Source organism: Gambusia affinis, linkage group LG03 (genome assembly GCF_019740435.1).
Source record: "Gambusia affinis linkage group LG03, SWU_Gaff_1.0, whole genome shotgun sequence".
NCBI lineage: Eukaryota > Metazoa > Chordata > Actinopteri > Cyprinodontiformes > Poeciliidae > Gambusia > Gambusia affinis.
Genome location: NC_057870.1, coordinates 23,779,529 through 23,799,050, shown reverse-complemented (window position 1 = coordinate 23,799,050; position 19,522 = coordinate 23,779,529). Strand labels below are relative to the sequence as shown.

At 36.2% G+C, this 19,522-nt stretch overlaps 1 protein-coding gene across 1 annotated transcript; it reads left to right on the top strand.

Annotated features, from left to right (window-relative positions):
* The first annotated feature begins 241 nt into the window (after positions 1 to 241).
* On the top strand, positions 242 to 17,631 carry mccc2 (methylcrotonyl-CoA carboxylase subunit 2). Its single transcript, XM_044111005.1, has 18 exons — positions 242 to 473; positions 1,856 to 1,922; positions 2,526 to 2,610; positions 2,769 to 2,870; positions 3,020 to 3,147; positions 3,433 to 3,443; positions 3,592 to 3,771; positions 4,374 to 4,487; positions 7,286 to 7,350; positions 7,599 to 7,698; positions 7,789 to 7,884; positions 9,183 to 9,255; positions 9,358 to 9,434; positions 11,131 to 11,197; positions 11,282 to 11,438; positions 13,754 to 13,868; positions 16,264 to 16,349; positions 17,258 to 17,631. Exons 1-18 carry the CDS (start codon positions 342 to 344, stop codon positions 17,373 to 17,375), a joined length of 1,773 nt encoding a protein of 590 aa, XP_043966940.1. The 5' UTR covers positions 242 to 341; the 3' UTR covers positions 17,376 to 17,631.
* Positions 17,632 to 19,522: the final 1,891 nt, after the last annotated feature.

Here is a 19,522-nt window from a genome sequence, read left to right as displayed (position 1 = left end):
ACGATGACATGAGTGTTTCTGTAAACTGGATATTCTTTCAACTTTAGTATCATGTGCACTTTTATGGAGGAAATAAATAAATGCTTATTTTTCAGTCGTTTTTTGACATAAAAATATTTGGTATGGTAGCTACTAAACATGATTTAGAAGTTACTATACCATACCTGTTAAAATTGATTTATTTTAACAGAATAAAAACTTGAATAAATGTGTTTTATTATCAGCAGGTGGCGACGTAGAACGTTCCGTCCTACAACATCAACCACAGAAGAAGATTGTCTCCACTTCAGCTAACAAGCTAGCAGCTTAGTTAATATTTTGCCGCTTTGTGAGTTTTTAAAATGCTTTTACAGTCCGTGAGGCCGTTGTTGCTTCGATGCAGGGTATTACCGCTGCCGTGTACACGGACTTACTACGCTGACAGAGTCGCTCGGCTCGGCTCCCAACCTGATAAGCATTCCTCTGAATATCAGGTAGGTTAGCTTTTTTGCTATAGCCTGTTAGCTTACCTGGAGAAATAACGTTATATTTGAGTTAAACTAGGTGAGGATGAAACTCAGACTGGACACCGTGGTCAGATAGCAATAGTGTTTGCTAACATGCACAACTACCTAAACTGTATTCTATATGGTTCATAAAATATAGCAGAAACTGAATGTTATATGTCAGAAACCCTAAAAGCTATGTTTAAGAATATTATTTTTACTAAAATAATTCCCCAAATTGAAAAGAACTCCGATTTACATGAATTACATACTTTATATTAAATGTTTTGATGAAAATTAAGCAAAATGTGTTTTATCATTTAAAAAGAATCTGCTGAATCTGTCTGTAGACATTGTTGAGGTTGCATTTTAAATTTGTACACATATTAATTCTTTAATTTACAATGACGGTATTTTATTTATGTTCATATAATATGACATTAAGCTTGGTGTAGAGGTACAACACTGACACTAGATGTCACTAAAAGACAAATTTTTCTTATTAAAATATTGCTCGAGATGTACCAGTATAACAAGTAATCTCTCATTTTATTCTTGACTCTACTACAGTAGCTTGAACAGTCCAGAACAGTCCAGCCTGTTCTGGACTTACTGAAGGTAACACTACATTTGTGCTTTTTCAGTTTTATTCAGGAAAAAAGTACAGATGTGTATGCCACTTAAAACAATTCCAAATTCATATTGTAGATTAACATTATTCAATAATTTTATTTTTAAAAATATGGGTGCTTATTTGTTAAATATCTTTGTTACTTTGCACTTTCTGGGCAAATTTTATTCAATAACCAAGTATGTAAGTAACCTCTTGATCATGATCTCTTATGACTTCACAATGCCACTGCAAGAGTGCTTACAAAAGCAACAAGAGATCAGCATATCAGTCTGGCTCTAAGGTTCTTGCACTGGCTACTTGTTACTCAAAGAAAAGTTTAAAATCTCAGTAAGGGTGTACAAAACACCTACAAGTAAATGCCTGGACTACATCTCTGATCTTCTTCAATTCTAAACACCATTAAGACATTTAAGATAATCTGAATCGAACCTATTTACGATTCAGAGTCAGAACAAAACATGCTGAAGCTGCCTTCGGTTTTGTGCACCAAAAATCTGATATAAGCTTCATGTTCACTGCAGGAATACTAACTTTAAAAAAAACAAGGTTAAGATCCTTTTTATTTGCTGATTTGTTGCTGCCTACTATATCCTTGCTTTTTTTTTTTAAACTTCAAATCTTTTTAACCTAAATCTGTTTTGATGTATGTTGTTTTTCACTGCTATGGATAAGCACTTTGAGTTTCCTTTGGCTGAAAATGCTATATAAATATGATTACCTAGCCTTGCATTCACAGGAAAATTATGAGCGAATGAAAGTTTTGGTAGATCAACTGAGGAACCGGACAGAGAAAATCAAGTTGGGTGAGTAGTACCAGGAAGAGCACACATTGTGGTGAAAATTAGGTCTTCAGATATACTGTGCTTGTGCATGACTTTTGTTTCACACAATATATTGCAAAGTACGGAGCAAGAAAGTTTGAAATCACTTGCAAATTTCCTTTTTAACAAAAAAAAGCTTTTCGAGCATCTTGTTTTTTGTTTTTTTGTTTTGTTTTGTTGTTTGAAATAAACATTCATTTATTCATATAAAATCAAGGATAGAAGATGACCTTCATCATTTCCATTAAAATGTTGTCTTTTAACACTCATAACTGACTAACACTGATCTTTCCCTGACCTGGTCCCTTGCTATATTTCCTATTCAGACTAATTCAATGTATGTTTCCTAGGAAACAAGAACATTTTCATCTGATCCCAAACCTCTTGTGCAGAACTGCGTTTAGTCTTCTACTAAAACTACTTTGAGTTTAATAACAAGTTAAATTTTATCTTAGGTGCAAAAAATAGCAACCTTAATTGACTTTTTTTTTTTTTTTTCAATTGTTTCACTTTTATATTACAATAAAAAGAAACTTCAAAAACCCACAAAGTGTTTATTAATCTCGTATGTTGTTATTATTAAAGGTGGAGGAGAAAAAGCAAGAAAACTTCACACTTCTCGAGGGAAGCTGTTGCCAAGAGAGCGCATAGATAGACTACTGGATCCAGGGTATTATGATCTGCCTATTAGTTCAATTTCAAATTGATGGCTCACATGTGATTTGCACAAAGTTAACCATTTCATTTTGTTATGTTAGTTTCATTTTCTCATCTACACTTAAAAATCAGCTATGCTCAGTATTCAGCTTCTGTTTCTTGTTTTTGCAGGACTCCTTTTTTGGAATTTTCCCAGTTTGCAGGATATGAGTTGTATGGAAACGAGGATGTTCCTGCCGGGGGGATGATTACAGGGATAGGACGGGTTTCAGGGTGAGTGCTGAAGCGTTTACGTAGATATTTTCCTTAATAAAAATAATGAACACCATAATTTGTTGACTGTTTAATGAAATAAGAAAAGCCCCAAGACATTGTGCAGTTTCCAAATGATTAATTTAACCAACTGTGTTTTTTTTTCCAAGGGTGGAATGTGTTGTTGTTGCAAATGATGCCACCGTGAAAGGGGGAACATACTACCCAATTACAGTGAAAAAACACCTTCGTGCACAAGAAATTGCTCAGCAGAACCATTTACCATGCATCTATTTGGGTAAGTTTTCTTGATTTGGGTCAAAGCAATTAAACAATAAAAGTTTCTTATACAAAAATGTCAAAAACACTTTTTTTTTCACTGTTTGGTTAAGAATTGTATGTTGTATTCTGAAAATAATTCTGCTGATGGTGTGGACTAACAAGAGGTGTACATACTCGTGCTGTCTTTCCATAATTTGATAGATGATCTAAATATTCAGATATTTATTGTTGGAAACCTATTCATTATGTTGCCATTTATGATAGTTTATAGTCTGCTACAAGTCTTTTTATCTGCATCCAGAGCACAGTTGGGTAAATTTTGACTTTTCTTTTTGTCGTTCTGAAGGAAACATAATTTGTCTTGCAATACAAGAAGTAACGTTGTAGTAACAACATATACAGTACAGACCAAAAGTTTGGACACCCCTTCTAATTGAATTCAATGTATGTATGTTTGAAGACCCCCAACAATGAACTCAGTGTTCCCTTGGGTCACCAGTACCCCACTCTGGAGCCAGGTCTGGCGGTGGGGCACGTTGGCGAGCGCCTGATGGCTGGGCTTTTACGCATGGAGACTGGCTGGGCTCAGCCCGAAGAAGAGACATGGGTCTTTCTTCCAATGGGCTCACCACCTGTGCTCGTGAGCCGAGAGATATAGTCCCTCCAGCGTGTCCTAGGTCTTTCCCGGGGCCTCCTCCTGGTGGGATATGCCTGGAACACCTCACCATGTATGTATGTTTGAAGACCCCAACAACCTACAACTATTTCAGATTTCACTTTTCATTCTTGGAGTTTTGTTTTCCATCCCCTAATAATATTTTCAAGACTCTTTTTCTGCCATGGAAGTTTAAAATATGTTCTCACAAGATTTTTTCCATGCTCTTAGTTAGAAATGGTTTTAATCAAAAAATCTTTTTTTATATTTGCATAATAAGGGAGTGATTTTGCTTTCTTTACTGGCTTCTTCTAAATCGTTGAGTCAAAGCTTTGAAATCAAAACTTCTTTGGAAGACATTACTTTGTTTTAGAGTTTAAAACCAAAGAAATGTGTTGTGAATTATTTTTGTGACGTATCACATATTAATAGCACACTACTAAGTGAAACTTTCATAGAGAAAAATAATGCCAGTCGACAATTTGTTAATGTTTTTTATTATTATTATTGCACTACAAACAAGCTGGAAGGGATGTTTCTGTATTTGAAATGCTTCGGTGAAGATTTAACTTCCTATTTCTTTTTAGATTGCTCTTGTGATGGGCTCGTGCACGGCTGGAGGAGCATATGTTCCAGCAATGGCAGACGAGAGCATCATTGTGCAAAAGCAAGGAACAATTTTTCTCGGAGGACCTCCTCTGGTTGGAAACTTTTTCATTTCCTTTCCGTTTTGCAAACATGAGATGAAATATGTGAATTGTTGCATCCTCTCATTGCATTACATTTGATTTTGTAATTTCCACACCAGCTGGACAGAATGATTGAGCAGCTTTTGCATTCACAAAACTGGAACTAGCGAGAGTATGCACACCAGTTTAATTTTCCAGAAAAAAAAAGATTTGTGCAGCAAAAACCTTCTGCATAGCCATGCTGGTTGACCATTTTTAGTGAAATGTATTGCATGTATTTAGAATAAGATTCCCATAATAACAAATTTATAGATTACACCATTCTCACTAATATGAGTTGCTTGATACATGCAGTTAATGGGAAATATTTACCATCTCCTAAAAGTTGCTGTTACGTGAGGCCTAGGAGAAGAACCAAGGTTCAACTAAAGCTATGTTCACATAGCAGCTCTTTATGCTCAATTCTGATATTTAGCTGAAATCAGATATTTTTTTGCATGTACCATACATGGAAGTGATAGAAATCAGTTTTTATTTTTATTTTTTTGGGGGGGAGGTGAAAAGATTGTATTTGGGCCGTATAGACAACCATGAAGAAGTCAGATATGGATTGCATATGGGCAAAAATAATAATTTGCCTACTGGGTGAAGGTAGCCTAAGATCCTATGTGAAAAAAAAACAAATTATCCTGACTGTTGTTATAAAAACAAACAGTATATAAGATAATTTCTGGGTGAATTTGTATTAACATCTTATTCCTACAGATTTATAATTTATCCCTGCATTCTTTCATTTTGTACCAATAAACACATAATGATGGAGGAAAATATAGAATTGTGGCACTGAAGATGAATTTTTTTTATCACCATCCACATTTTCTTACCTTTTCTTTTTTTAGCATTTTACTTTACTACATTTCTTGGGCTTTAGCATCTCAGGGACCAGAAGTATACATTAGGTCAGAAGTGGGCACTCCTGGTCCTCGAGGGCCGGTGTCCTGCAACTTTTAGATGTATCTCTACTTCAACACACCTGAGTCAAATAATGAGGTCATTAGCAGGACTCTGGAGAACCTAACTGCACTTGGGAGGTGATTCAGCTGTTGGATTCAGGTGTGTTGGACCAGGGAGACATCTAAGAGTTGCAGGACACTGGCCCTCGAGGACCAGGAGTGCCCACCCCTGCATTAGGTGATCCTATTAAGTGCAGTTAGTCTATTTAATTGGATCAAATCTATTATTAATATACAGAGAGTGACTGCATGACATTTGAAATGAAATATCCTTTAAATTATTGCTTCCACGAGATCAAGTGTCATTGCTGCCCTGGACTCACTGGTATAAATGGATGCATGTTCTGTACAAAATGTCCCGTTTTAGGAGACTGATATGAAATGAGCACCATTGCAAAGGCAGGCAATGGTGAAGGAGATAAATGTCCAGCAACCAAAAAAATTCTGTCATAAATGAATACCAAATATGAATAAGAGGCACTGTCATTGGAGAGTTGTTGAACTGACTTATAAGGCAAAAATCATAGGAGATAGAGAAGGTTGGGGACACATTTCTTTTTTTCCAGAATGCAGAGAATTAGAGGGCATGTTGGAGTTGATAGACCAGTTTAAAGGTTTGACACCCCTGTAGAGTACAGGGGTGTCAAACTCCAGTCCTCAAGGGCCAGTGTCCTGCAAGTTTTAGATGTGCCTCTGCTTTACCACACCTGAATAGAATAATTAGGTCATTAGCAAGGCTCTGGAGACTTTATTTACATGAGGAGGTAATTAAGCCATTTCATTCCAGTGTTTTGTACCTGTGGTACATCTAAAAACTGCGGCCCTTGAGGACTGGAGTTTGACACCTGTGCTCTACTACATTCATCTAAGTTTATCACAGACTTTTAAGTGAAACCTTTAAGAAGATGTCCTTTCCTATCTGTGCCTGTGCCCTTAAAGCATCCCGAATGTTTTCCAGTCTGATAGTGCAGTGTTGTTTTGCAGTTGTGGAAAATGATACTTCATCTGTTAAGACCTGAAGCATGCTGCTGAGGAAATTGTTTTTCATTTCTCTCAGTAACTTTAACACCTGCTGTGTTATAGGAGTCATAATGAATACAGCGTTGTGCAAGTTGCCCATATATTCTGCATCTGTTGGGCATGCCTCTGCAAGTATGACCTTGGTACTGTTTTCTTTTTGAGTTAGAAGACTGAATTGATCAAATAAAGGCTGTTAATGTGCTCTGGGGTAGTTCAAGCCTTTATACCACAACTTCCTACTGGCTAATTCACTTTGTACCTGTATTGTCTTGGTAATGAGATAACCACGAGAGTCCTAAAAGTTAGATTTAATCGAATATAATTTTTTTAATGCTTTTTATATTAAACCATTAATTTCCATTAATTGTTATTCTGATCTGCATTTGATTCAGTTGAATCTTATAAGCTGTGACAGATTATTATCCGAAATAACTCTGAGCAACCTCTTGTGAATGGATATTACACATTAGAGTTGCATAACCACGTTTTCTTGGAGACCATTTGTAGATTATGTACAATTACTGTAAGTAAATTTACTTAAATGGACAAGCTGGATAAAAGATCCTGTCCCAAAATACTGAAAAAGTATCAAATGGTGATGGGAGAGAGGATAACTAGCATATGTGCAAATTATTCAGGAAAACTCTAAAAGACGATCCAAAGGGTTTTTGATAACTTAAAATCTCTTAATTTATAAAATTAGCATCTTGGCTACATAGAAGGATGGAATGCATTTTTGTAATTGTTTAATTTTCTGAACACTTCCTTCTTTTATAGGTGAAAGCTGCCACTGGAGAAGAAGTATCTGCAGAAGATCTTGGTGGTGCTGATCTGCACTGCAAGTATGAATGCAGCATTTACAGTTACATTAGTTAACATTGTTTTAGCCACTGCACATATTCCAGAGATGCAATTTCTAATTTCAGCTTAGTGTTCTGTTCCCTGATTGAAATTATTTGAAAGCAAAAACAAATCGGATTGCATCGATGGCAGTATATTTCACCTGCTCTAATCCTCATGATCATTCCTTAACCACTGATTTGTATTCTATAATAGCTCCATTGTGATTGATTTGCTTCCAATTTCACAGAAAATCTGGCGTGACAGACCACTACGCTTTAGATGATAACCACGCACTCCATTTAGCTCGGAAGACGGTCCGAAGTCTCAACTACAGGAAGAACATTGAGGTCAATCCAATGATTAGTCTAATTGCTAATTATGGTCACCTAATTATGCCTTAACTGCCTATTTAATCTGTGTCTACATTATTTTTTCAGGTTACTGTTGAAGCCACCGAAGCCCCCCTTTTTCCTTCGGATGAGCTTTATGGGATAGTTGGAGATAACTTGAAACGCAACTTTGATGTCAGAGAGGTAATTGCCCGGCTACTTGTCAAACCTGATCAAGGGGGGTGAGCTTAATGTTTCAGACTGCACTCCAGAAAAGATGATCTTTGATGTGATGATTTATCTTTCAGGCGTTTGACTGTGAGATAGGTTTTCTTTGTTTTTGAGCTCTTACATGGGAATACATAATGAAGTAAAAATCATTCCAGAGCTCCTCTCTGAATGCTAATTAGATATTACTTGAGTCTGAATAGATTTCAATTTAATTAAAGGGAAAGAATAAAACAAATTATAACCACCACACACTAGTATGTATTTAAACTTAAACGGGGTGCAATGAACAATTATTTTAGAAATCAGTTATTCTATTCTTTATTCTGACAATTAATATGAAAAAAACATGGTACATTCTGAAGATATTTTGTTTAACCACTTAAGCCTTTTTATACAATGTTGAAGATACATTTAAAGTTTTTTTTGTTGTTTTTCTTGTTTTTTGTTTTTGTTTTTTATTTACAGAACTTGGGAGTGAAAGAAATAGTCAATAGTTCAAAGCGTTAAAAAAAGGTGAAAAAATCATGCAGTAACGGATTTGGCAGGAAATTCTCAAAAAAACAAAATGCTTCATTACGGCATCAGAGGGATCTCGGTTGTCAAGGCTACAGTCATGAGTGAGACCGTCAACACAACATATTTATAGACAAAGAAGGTTTTCTTTTTATCTTAACTCCAAAATGTATACATTTTTGTACAGTTTTGCCTTAATTACTAGTCTATATTCTGCGGTTAACAATTATTTGATTACTGTATTAGTTATTTCAAAAGTTGATGGATTACGATTAGTCTGACTACTCATTTCATCACTACACCTAAGCTTCGTAAAGCCACATAGACATGGCTTTAAAGGCTCAGAGTGAACAGTGTTGAGATGTCATGTTCAGGTTTTCAGTTGATTATGGCTGCTTGGTATCAGTCACGCTGTTTTCCTTCTCTGGCTTCTCCTGAGGCTCTGATACTTGATGTAGACTCAGGAGCAGAAATTATTGTTAACTCAAGCAATGCCACAGCGTCTGTGGTGTAGAGCAGCATTGGCGGTCTGTTTAGGTATCGGGAACAACCAGCTGCTCCTTTTTCTTTACAGGGCTCTTGTTTTTTATCAGGAACAGGCAGCCCAACACAGCATGCAGCCAAATCACTTTAATAAAGCAGGTTACATAAAATTTGTGACATTATTGCCCAATGCAGCTCGGTTTTCTGCCTCAGGGCCTTGTTTTCTGACATTTCGTTACACACCTCTTTGAGCTGACACATTCATTCGTTTGCAGGTTATTGCCAGAATTGTGGATGGCAGTAAATTTGATGAGTTCAAGGCATTTTATGGAGACACACTTGTTACAGGTATACAGGCTGGTATTGTTTTCAATTTCTACAGTACAAGTTTTTTTTTTTTTGTTTTGCTGTCAGCCTCACCTTTCAATATCTAATTTGTGCCTTTTGTAGGCTTCTCAAGAATCTTTGGATACCCTGTTGGAATTATTGGCAACAATGGAGTCCTGTTTTCAGAGTCTGCAAAAAAGGTACTTGTCCTTTGGAACTAAAAAAATAATATGAGTGTCACCTTGAAGAAAGAGCAATATAACATTTATGCACCCTGAAAATGTCAAAGTCTTAAAGCGCAATCCTGAAGTGGTTCAGGCTGACCTCAGAGATTCGCTACTCACAAAGAACGCCCGTATGTTTCGCTTGTATTGCAGAAGCTTTGGCATTCTTAAGTGCTTTGCATTGACCCTTCACTGTCGAGCTGCAGAGCTTCTTTCATAAAGTAACCTTTTAAATTCCACTTGTCTTCCAATAAGTCATCTAAAAAGGCTATTATAGTAGCATTTGAGTTTGAAACCACAGGACAATCATAATTGTCATTTTGCATGATTCAGATAACTTGCAAGCCAATTTGCTTTGAGCAGAGCTGAACTTCACGGCAGGATTAAAAAAAAGATGAGTCAAATCTGTTATAATGCTCCAATGAGGTTTTTTCAAAACAGGTTTTAAATTAGATTACAGGCTTAACTTGGGAAAAAAAAAAATTCTTGATTCTATTTCTTTCTGTCGGGTCTCCTCGAGACAGGCGGTCTCATCAGAGTAATTACTGTCAAAAAAGGGCCGACAGTAGTTTGTGTGGAGAAGGCATGCTTGGAGAGCAACAAAAATCAATACATCACCTGGTTTTCAAGATTCATTTATGAGACACACTGTCATTGCTTTAAACAGGCCTGGGCTTCAATTATACAAGGTGTTGGGTGATTGAAAAGCATATCTGTCAGGTATTTGTGCAAAGAAAGAGAAGGAAGGCCGGTAGAAAGATGATCTTAGGCAAAGACTTACCACATAACTGCTTCTAATTGTCTGCTTTTTGTTTCTTTTTACAAGTTGTGTGCAATTTTTAATGCAAGAAAATCTCCCTCACCACAATAAGTTCTTAAAACATTACCCCAAATAAAGCAATAGTATTTAAAATTATGACAGTGTACCCTTATATTTTGTTTGACTCTTGAGGAGCTTCTAACTCTTCTGTGTTTTGCATTAGCCTTTAATTCTTGATTTGAATTAAAGTATTTTGGTTGAGTAAATTTTCAACCAAAATACTTCCTCACTAGTGCAGCTTTTTTCAGTTTGAACTATTTATATGTCAAATATAGAAGAATATTAACTTAAAAGTGATGCTAGTAGCTCAGTTTTCAGGGAAAGTTCTGGGTTATTTTGTATAATTTCAAGAAAACTACTAAGTAAATGTAAGATGCACCGCCTTTGTGTCTTTCTGTCTGGTTAATCCATCCCTCAATTAATCCACCTATTTAGTCATCTCTCCATCCCTCCATTCATCCTCTATATGTCCCTCTATATGTAATAATTGTTAAAAAATTATAAGTAGGGGGAGAGAACAGACTTTTCAGTCTGGAAATGTCTGAAATTGTGACTAGAAAGATGTATCTTAATCCTTAATAAAGGGGGTTGTGATGCAGACTGGTCAGTTTTAGAAGGGCTATTATTCAGATAATACCTGAAAATTGTTTTTTGTGTACCCTCCATCCTTGGACTTTATATATTGCTTGAGACATACAATTATATTTGATGCAGCATCTTATTTGAAACCTATGAATTTGTCTCTTGAGATGCCAAGACTTTTATCTTAATGTAATGAAGATACATAGCTGAGATTTTACCTCTTGGCAGCTCTACTATTAGTAATAACTAAAAAAATTGATTTACATTCAGGGAACCCATTTCATCGAATTATGCTGCCAAAGAAACATTCCTCTGATCTTCCTTCAAAACATAACAGGTTGGTGCAAATTTTTCCTCCTCTTTTGGAATATTGCACTGTTTCACAGTGGCAAGCTATTCTTCTTTTTTTCTTTGTACTAAGGGTTCATGGTGGGAAGAGAGTATGAAGCCGGAGGTATTGCCAAAGATGGAGCTAAGATGGTCACCGCTGTTGCCTGTGCCAATGTGCCAAAGATAACAGTCATCATTGGAGGTTCCTACGGTGCAGGCAATTACGGCATGTGTGGAAGAGCGTACAGGTATAAAGTTGTCTCTTGCTGTGATTTGATACAGTAGCAAAAAATTTTAAAAAATTTCCCTTCCTTGTACTGGTTTCATATTCACAATGCCTCATTTACATATAAGTGGAAATGTTCCTTTCTTATGAACAAAGACATTCTTCTCAGAATCACTTAAAGGACAAAGACATTTTCAGTCATCTACGTTTTTGCCACAGTTATGGTTTGCTTTATTATTTTCTGTATTTGACAAGACCTTAATGTTTTGTTATTTATTTATTTTTTTGTTAATGTTGGACCTAGCTGTTAATTATTTAGAAAACCATCAAGAAAAAAGTAAGATAACTAGAGATTATAGTAATATAATTTCCTATCTGCTAAGTAGATTTTTCTACAAATCATAAGTTTGTCAGCAATCATTGACATTCTACATACACAGGGGACTTTATATAACATTTTTCCTATCATAAAGATGCATTATTTTTGAAGTGTTGACCTTCATATACAATTCTTGGACAATTGAGATTTAAAAAACAACAACAATTTTTTAGAATCAATTCAAAGATTAATAAAGACCAAAAACAAAAAGGTAATGCAAAAATAATATTTTTTAATAAACTCAATAATAGATCAAAACTAAATCTTGAAGACAATAAATTGTCATCGAAAAAGAAAAGTTTTACGAATCAGAAACCAAAATCAAACCAAATCAAATTTTATAAGTCTATTAAAATGAAGTACACAAACTAAAACAACTTGTTCCTTGCTACCAAGAGGGCCACAAACATCACATGAAGAAAATGAGCCATGAAGCAACTCTTCCAACTAAACCTGACAGGCCTCACACTGCTAAATGTTCATGGATGCACTTCCAGTTTAGTTTTTTGCGCTGCCCAAGCATCTTCAGCTAACAAAATAGAGCCACAAACAAACCAACATCACCCTGGGCTTGGTGGAGAGAAGTTGGTGTTAAGCATGGTTTTACGAATATTTTACTACAAAGGCAAAACAACAACATGATTGAATTGCTGACATGTCTCAGCATGATGTACCTTCTTACATTTCTCCGCTTTCACTTTCTAAAGATCACTGAAGCTGAGAATAATTCATTGACTCCTCTTCACTAAATGACATTGTCCACTGCCAAGACTGTTGTTATTTCAGTCTAATTGTACAATATGTTGAAATTTCAATTAACTAATGGGTGCAGGTCAGTGCAGGATGATTTGATTTGACACCAGCTGATTTCTGATGTCAGGTTGGTAGGATGAGAACAAGATTCCCTAAATTTGAGTAAACAGGCTGTTATTGTTGTTACATACTTATTTTCAGAAACTCCTTTGCACCATTGTTCCACCTTGTCAGCTCAGAAAATATGTTTCATTTAAGCCACTACTGTTTCCCATTTGGTACTTCACACCGTCCAGAGGCAGCTCAGTGCAGCATGGGTTGATGCCTCCTCACAGCAGTCTGTTGTCATGGAAATTAACTCCAACACAACTCTAGTACTCAAGATTTTTGGGTTTGAAAATGTAGTGGCACTGTAAAACACTCGTCTAATGCCTCACAGTAGCAGCGTAAAAAATTTCACAAGGGAGCACCCACTCTAGCTGTAATTACTGTGGCAACCAGCAGCTGTTTCCAGTTTCTGAATGACAGAACAGACTAAAACCGGTCAGCCTAACATGTCCTTAAAGACATTTTTTTTTTTCAATCTGCAATTGTTATGACATTTTTATAATTTTTTACTGCAACATTATGTTGGATTTGGGATGCTGAATTCACAACACCAGTTGATTTTTAGGAATTAAAAAAGCAACTTCTTGGGAATTAAATACTATTTTAGTCTAAAATACAGAAAATACACTTAATTCAATGTTTTAATTAAGACAAGACATTTAAAATATCAGCTGTTTGTTAAACTTGTATTTCATGCAATAAGAACTTCCTTTAGATTTGTTTTTATTATTTAATATATGTCCAAAACATATCAACATTTTCTACTTTTAATATCAATGAGGTCTTTTGATACTCTTTTAAATGGAGTTATGTAAGCACCATTTATTTATGCTCTCTAAGCCAATATTTAGTTTAAAGATGTTTGTTTAATGCCTTAATGTTTAATGTTGTTTAATAATTTAGAAGGGCATTGAGATGGTCTCATAAGGTCATCAAGATACTACAAACAATTTCTAATTTTTTGTGCTTTTAATCAGGTGTTAAAATGTTTCACATATTTGTAAATAATTTAAAATTTTTGTTAGGTGATGACTCGGGGTGTTATTTTTCTAAAAAGAGTCCAATTAAATTGATGATTGTTTTTTTTTTCCTCGCAGCCCCCGATTCCTCTACATGTGGCCCAATTCAAGAATCTCTGTAATGGGAGGGGAGCAGGCAGCGACAGTCCTGGCCACCATCACTAAAGATCAGAGGACACGTGAAGGAAAGGAGGTAAAACCTTGACATAAATCTGCCCTTTTCTATGCAGCCATAAATTGCCTGTGGTTGATTTGCTGCCAAAAGAATAAACATTATGAAAGGCACATTTCTTCCAGTGACTGTAAATCACAGCAGAATAAAATTATATCAGCGTTAAGTGAAACTGTGATGCCTTGTCCAGAACAGTGCAGACATTAAGTGGCTGTAATTAAATTGTCTCAGGTTTGCTGTTATAGGTGTATTAACAGTGCATTAATTGCTTCACAATGACACAGCTGTGCCGTGGAAACTGGCAATTTAATGATGTGTAAGCCATCTGAACGGAAAAAAAAGGTAAACTGTTGAGTGTATTTTGTGAAGTTCTTTTATAGCTCTGACTCTTAGTTGAACCTCGGTAAAGAGAAAATGCATGTCAGAAGTTTTGTCGAAACTTTCTAAACTCACTAAAGTATTCAATTACTTTGAATTTACATTTTGTCATGTTATAAGAAGCTTCAATAAGAGAGAAGAGAAGAAACATCTGCAATCATTATTTAAAAAATAAATGCATTAAAAAAGGCCTTTCTATGTTTTTGCACTATAGACCTATATTGCAGTGTCTTTAAAGTAAGTGAATGTCTGTAACATTCACTGATATTTAATAAAAAGCAAGAGAGATTTGTCCCAAGGGAGCATAATTTCTTTAAAATCTGTCAGGTATCCACAGGGTTTATGGTTGTTTTTATTAGTGCCTCCTAATACAAATGGTGTAAACTTGCAGCTGAACTTAACCAAAATTATGTAGATTACACTATTTTAAAAGGATATTACAAAGTTAACATATTATACAAATGTAACCAGATTGAAACTGTTGGCCGTTTTATATCACAAAACTCTATCCAAAACTTCTAGTTCCATACTTGAACCTTTTTCTGGAATAGATGAATTTTCTGCCAACAATTTCAAGTAATTTTCCACAGAAACATCAGTGCATATGTGATTACTATACCACAAATAAGAAGGGGCCACTATAGAAAGGCCTAAATACATGGGCAATTTTTTTAAAGTGTTAAACCATGAATCATTTTCCTTCTAATTAGCAGCAGTGGAGTACTCTGTTTATATAAATATCACTCAAAATCCCCGTAAAATGTGAGAAAACTCAAGGACTTTGAATAATGTTGCAAAGCACTCTACTATAAGTCCAAATGTTTCACTGCCATCTGTATTACAGCCTGAAAAGTGTTTTATGTAAATGTTCTAGATATTTTTAGAGTTTTTATTAAACATATTTCTTTCCGTTGTTATTAGTGTCAAATGAAATGGGTCAATGCCAATTTCTTTTATTGTTTTATGGTGGCAGCCAGCCACTATTATGCATTCTTACCACAGCTAAGACTCACTCATAATTATCAGCACACATTGAAGGGTCTGAAATTCACCTTTGATGGAAATCTCAAATTGCTGAAGACTGTGAATTAGGGCTGAAACGATTACTCGAATGATTCGAGTACCTCGGTTATTAAAATTCCTTGAGAATATTTATGTTTCATTATTTAGCGCACCGTGTTCTGGCCGGGGCATTATCTGTGTTACGCGTATCTCTGACTTCCACCTCTGAGTTGTTGACGAATGCTAAAAGTGTTAGTGGCATAACGTCCAATTTTCAAATTCGGTCTGTGGGGATTTTATTGATTGATGATAATGCTCGGGTTTACATCATTTTTGGGAGACCGATAAGCAGCCTTTCTCCTCCGGGAGCTGCTGGTGCAAAGCGAACGGCAGGAAGAGCGCTGTGGGAGTATTTATACAGGCAAGCAGATAGACTGAACACGGCGGGCGGCTGAGTAGTTGATGGCTACAGTGTAAGTGTAACTTTACGGACGAACCACACAATAAATTACATATCATCTCGGTCTCAACAAACAGGTGGCGGGAATAATCGTGGCGGTACATTGCTGGTAGATGACTTTCTGAGTGTGACGAACGAAGGTGCCATAAATATCCCGTATTGTTTCCCCGTTTACAACAGTCCTACTGGCAATTTTTAAGGTGATGGTGCAGCAGAACACCAAATATGTGGAAGATTTTTTTTTTATGTTTTACAAAGTTTAGCTTTAAGTTTAGTTGAATGCTTTGCTAGAAAGATTTTCAGATCCACAGTTTGCCCCTCTCATCCTTGAAGCTAAACTAAAAGCAGTGGGAAGCTGTTGCGTATGCTCAGTGTTTTTCATTACTTTATTTTTTTTTCTCTAGAAGAATTGGCTCAGTATTTCCAAGCGAACAAGACCATCGTTCATGACAAATGAAAGGCTGTGTGCTTTCAGCTTTACATTTCATCTTCACCTTCAATAATTCAGACCAACCTTTAAAATGCCTCCAGCCGCGGCCTTCATTGCCCTGTTCTGTTCTAACAATTTATTCACAGTTCACAGCTGAACAAGAGGCTGCCATGAAGGAACCAATTGTCCGCCGGTTTGAAGAGGAAGGCAGTCCATATTACTCCAGTGCCAGGTGAGATTTGGTCAGAGCACATCACATTTATACGGCAGGAGTGTACTAAAAAAGAACCATGTGCTCCACTATGTCTCCATTTATTTCTTTTTATTTGGAAATTGAAGCATTCAAATAATGTTGGTGAGACAGGTGTCATTGAAGCTATGATGATATTCGACAGAACTGCTTTGCTTTTCTTTATTTATTTTGAAATGTTTTCAGTACTTGGAAATTCTGTTTTATCCTGGACCCAAACAAGGCAGTCTATTAATACATGAGAAGTGACGCAAGAATTTGTTTTATTTCCATTTAGGCTCCTGTTGTTTTTTTTTCCCAATTACTTTTTATTTAGTCCTGTGGGCATTGATCAGTGTGCATGTGAGACTGGAGCTTATCAAAAGAAGATTTTGTTGTTTGAATCAATACATATGTAATAAAATGGGCATATTTAATATAACTTTTGAATGTCTGTTCTTTTAATGTTTTTTTTATGAAGGCGTACAAGCCTTGTACTTTGGACTCTTTGTTTAAATCTGAAGCTGTCTGATGCTAACAAAGCCCCAGTAAAAAAACAACAACACACAAATCAGTTCTCTGCTTTGCAGTAAGCACTATGTTTAGATCAATAGGATTAAGAACATTTGGTTCAGACTGATTGGTTGGTATTGGTTCAGCCTGAGGGAAAGCCTGGAGTTTGTTGTTCTGTAAGATTCACGTTTTGGCTATGAATAAGTGTAACTGCTTAAGGCAACTATCTTTAAAACTAGTAATTTTTATCAAAAGTAATAGGTGGGAGGACCACTCCATTTTTGAGAAAATTATTTTGAGGAATTAATTTCGTATTGAGTTTGACTGAATTAGAAAATCAATAACCCCTCTGCATGTATGAGAACTGGCCAACAATGTAAGATTCTTTATTTTTACAGATTGTGGGATGATGGGATCATTGACCCTGCAGACACTCGTCTGGTTCTGGGACTGAGCCTCAGCGCAGCGCTCAATGCACCAATAAAGAAGACCCACTTCGGAGTGTTCAGGATGTAACATTCATGTAGTTTGTAATGTAAATAGACATCTCTTTGTAGCATAGATTGTAAAGTGTGGAAAACAGATTTCAAGAGGAATCAGACTTTAGAGGAATTGAGGATATAACTAGTTCTCATTGTGGATCATTTCCACAATGAAGTTGTGCCTTAAGTGTTACTATCCCACTGTACAAACATCTCTTCTTGGAAACATTTTTCTTGGTTGAATTATGTTTTACTACTTTAAATGAAGATTAAAGAGCTGAAAACCTAAAGTTTTAATTGTTTTGACCTCTTAATAGTGCAAGATGACATCTTCTCATTAGGGGGCACTATTTAGCCAAAAATAATACACTGTACCTTGTTTAGTAAGACCCAAAGGTTTTCTTTTTTTTCTGGCTTTCTGAACTCCTTATTTAATCTTTTCAATTGACCAAAAGAGGAAATGAGGGGCTTATATATATATATATATATATATATATATATATATATATATATATATATATATATAGCAAAGTGGGAAACACCCCCGAAGGTAGTGGAGAATGACCGAGCTAAGATCCTGTGGGACTTCCAGATCCAGACAGACAAAATGGTGAGGGCGAACCAACCAGACATAGTCGTGGTGGATAAACAACAGAGGAAAGCCGTTGTGGTGGATGTGGCAATACCAAGTGACTGCAACATCAGGAAAAAGGAGCACGAGAAACTAGAGAAATACCAGGGCCTAAGGGAGGAACTGGAGAGGGCCTGGAAGGTGAAGACCACAGTGGTGCCTGTGGTCATCGGGACCCTCGGGGCAGTCACCCCCAAACTGGAACAGTGGCTACAACAGATCCCAGGAACATCAGACATCTCAGTCCAGAAATGTGCAGTCCTAGGCACAGCCAAGATACTGCGCAGAACCCTCAAGCTCCCAGGCCTCTGGTAGAGGACCCGAGCTAAGAGGAAGAAGAATCACCACCCGCAGTGGGTGAGAAGGGATTTTTTATATATATATATATATATATATATATATATATATATGGTATCATATGTTGTGGTGCAGTTTATGTAATTATTAAAGACTGCCTTTTTACATTTAGTTAGGTATTTATTATTTTACTGAGCAGTTTCACTCCCATGTGAACCAGTTCACCCTCACTCTCAGTTTTGCATCAGGGATTTGGTGCATCATTGGATTTACATGTTTGCATGGATTCAGCTGGTTAAAGTGCTTAACCAGAAGCCCTTCACGGTCTCTGTGAAAGACTGTAGTTGATGCACTAGGGCTGTGGAGAAGTTCACCTTAGAGAGAGAAAGTAGAAATAACTGAGGGCATCATGTGGGCATGAGTTTATCTGTGTGTTGCCCACACCTCCCACCAGACCTTCTTCTTCCTGCTCCAAATGTCACCGTAGGAGGCATTCCAAAATTTTACATCATGGCTTCTTAAATTGTGGATGTTCAGCAGATACAGACAGAGCATATATATCAGAAAAGTCTTCAGCATCACAAAAGAAACGGACTGGAGCTGTGAGAAGCATTGATTTACTATAGGAAATTATAGCAATTCTGAATCCGTACTCTTTGTTGGAAATAGTTTCTGCCCCTGTCTGCAAAACGATCATTTAATGCGCATCTTCCAGGTCTCTAACAGAGCAGAGTTTGGCTTTCAGTCTGTTCAGAATAATCTGGCAAGCTTTCGATCTGCTTCAGAGTGCTCTGCCTCCAAGGTTCACAGCCTTTCTTTCCTTATATTAGATTAAAAAGCAGTCAAGACAAATGGCCAGACATGTAGACGAGCACACTGAATAACAGTGATGTGTTAGATGGTTTATCTAAGAGAAAATAAAATGTCTTTGGGCAATTGAACAAAGATGAAACTAGTGAAAGAGATGAAAGTCAAGTGAGGCTCATCGAAAGCAACAGCACAGCTGTGAGTGGCATCTCAATACATTAGACTGTCATCAAAAAGACGAGTTATATCACTATGTCAAATCAAAAAGGAAAACTATTCATTATTCCTGGGGTGATATAAACTATTTGATCATCTCGATGATGATGGCTAAGTCTGTTTCTCTTAAAATTAGAATATTACATAAGACCAAATTTTATTCCATAACCCACACAATCATGGACAACACTACTTGTTTAATAGTTGTCCTACAGACATTGACACTCTCC

Coding starts and splice junctions, on each gene's coding strand:
- mccc2 (XM_044111005.1), top strand. CDS start 342: ATGCTTTTACAGTCCGTGAGGCCGTTGTTGCTTCGATGCAGGGTATTA. Junction 11,439..13,753: donor ATGTGTGGAAGAGCGTACAG/GTATAAAGTTGT, acceptor TTTTCCTCGCAG/CCCCCGATTCCTCTACATGT. Junction 16,350..17,257: donor CCATATTACTCCAGTGCCAG/GTGAGATTTGGT, acceptor TTATTTTTACAG/ATTGTGGGATGATGGGATCA.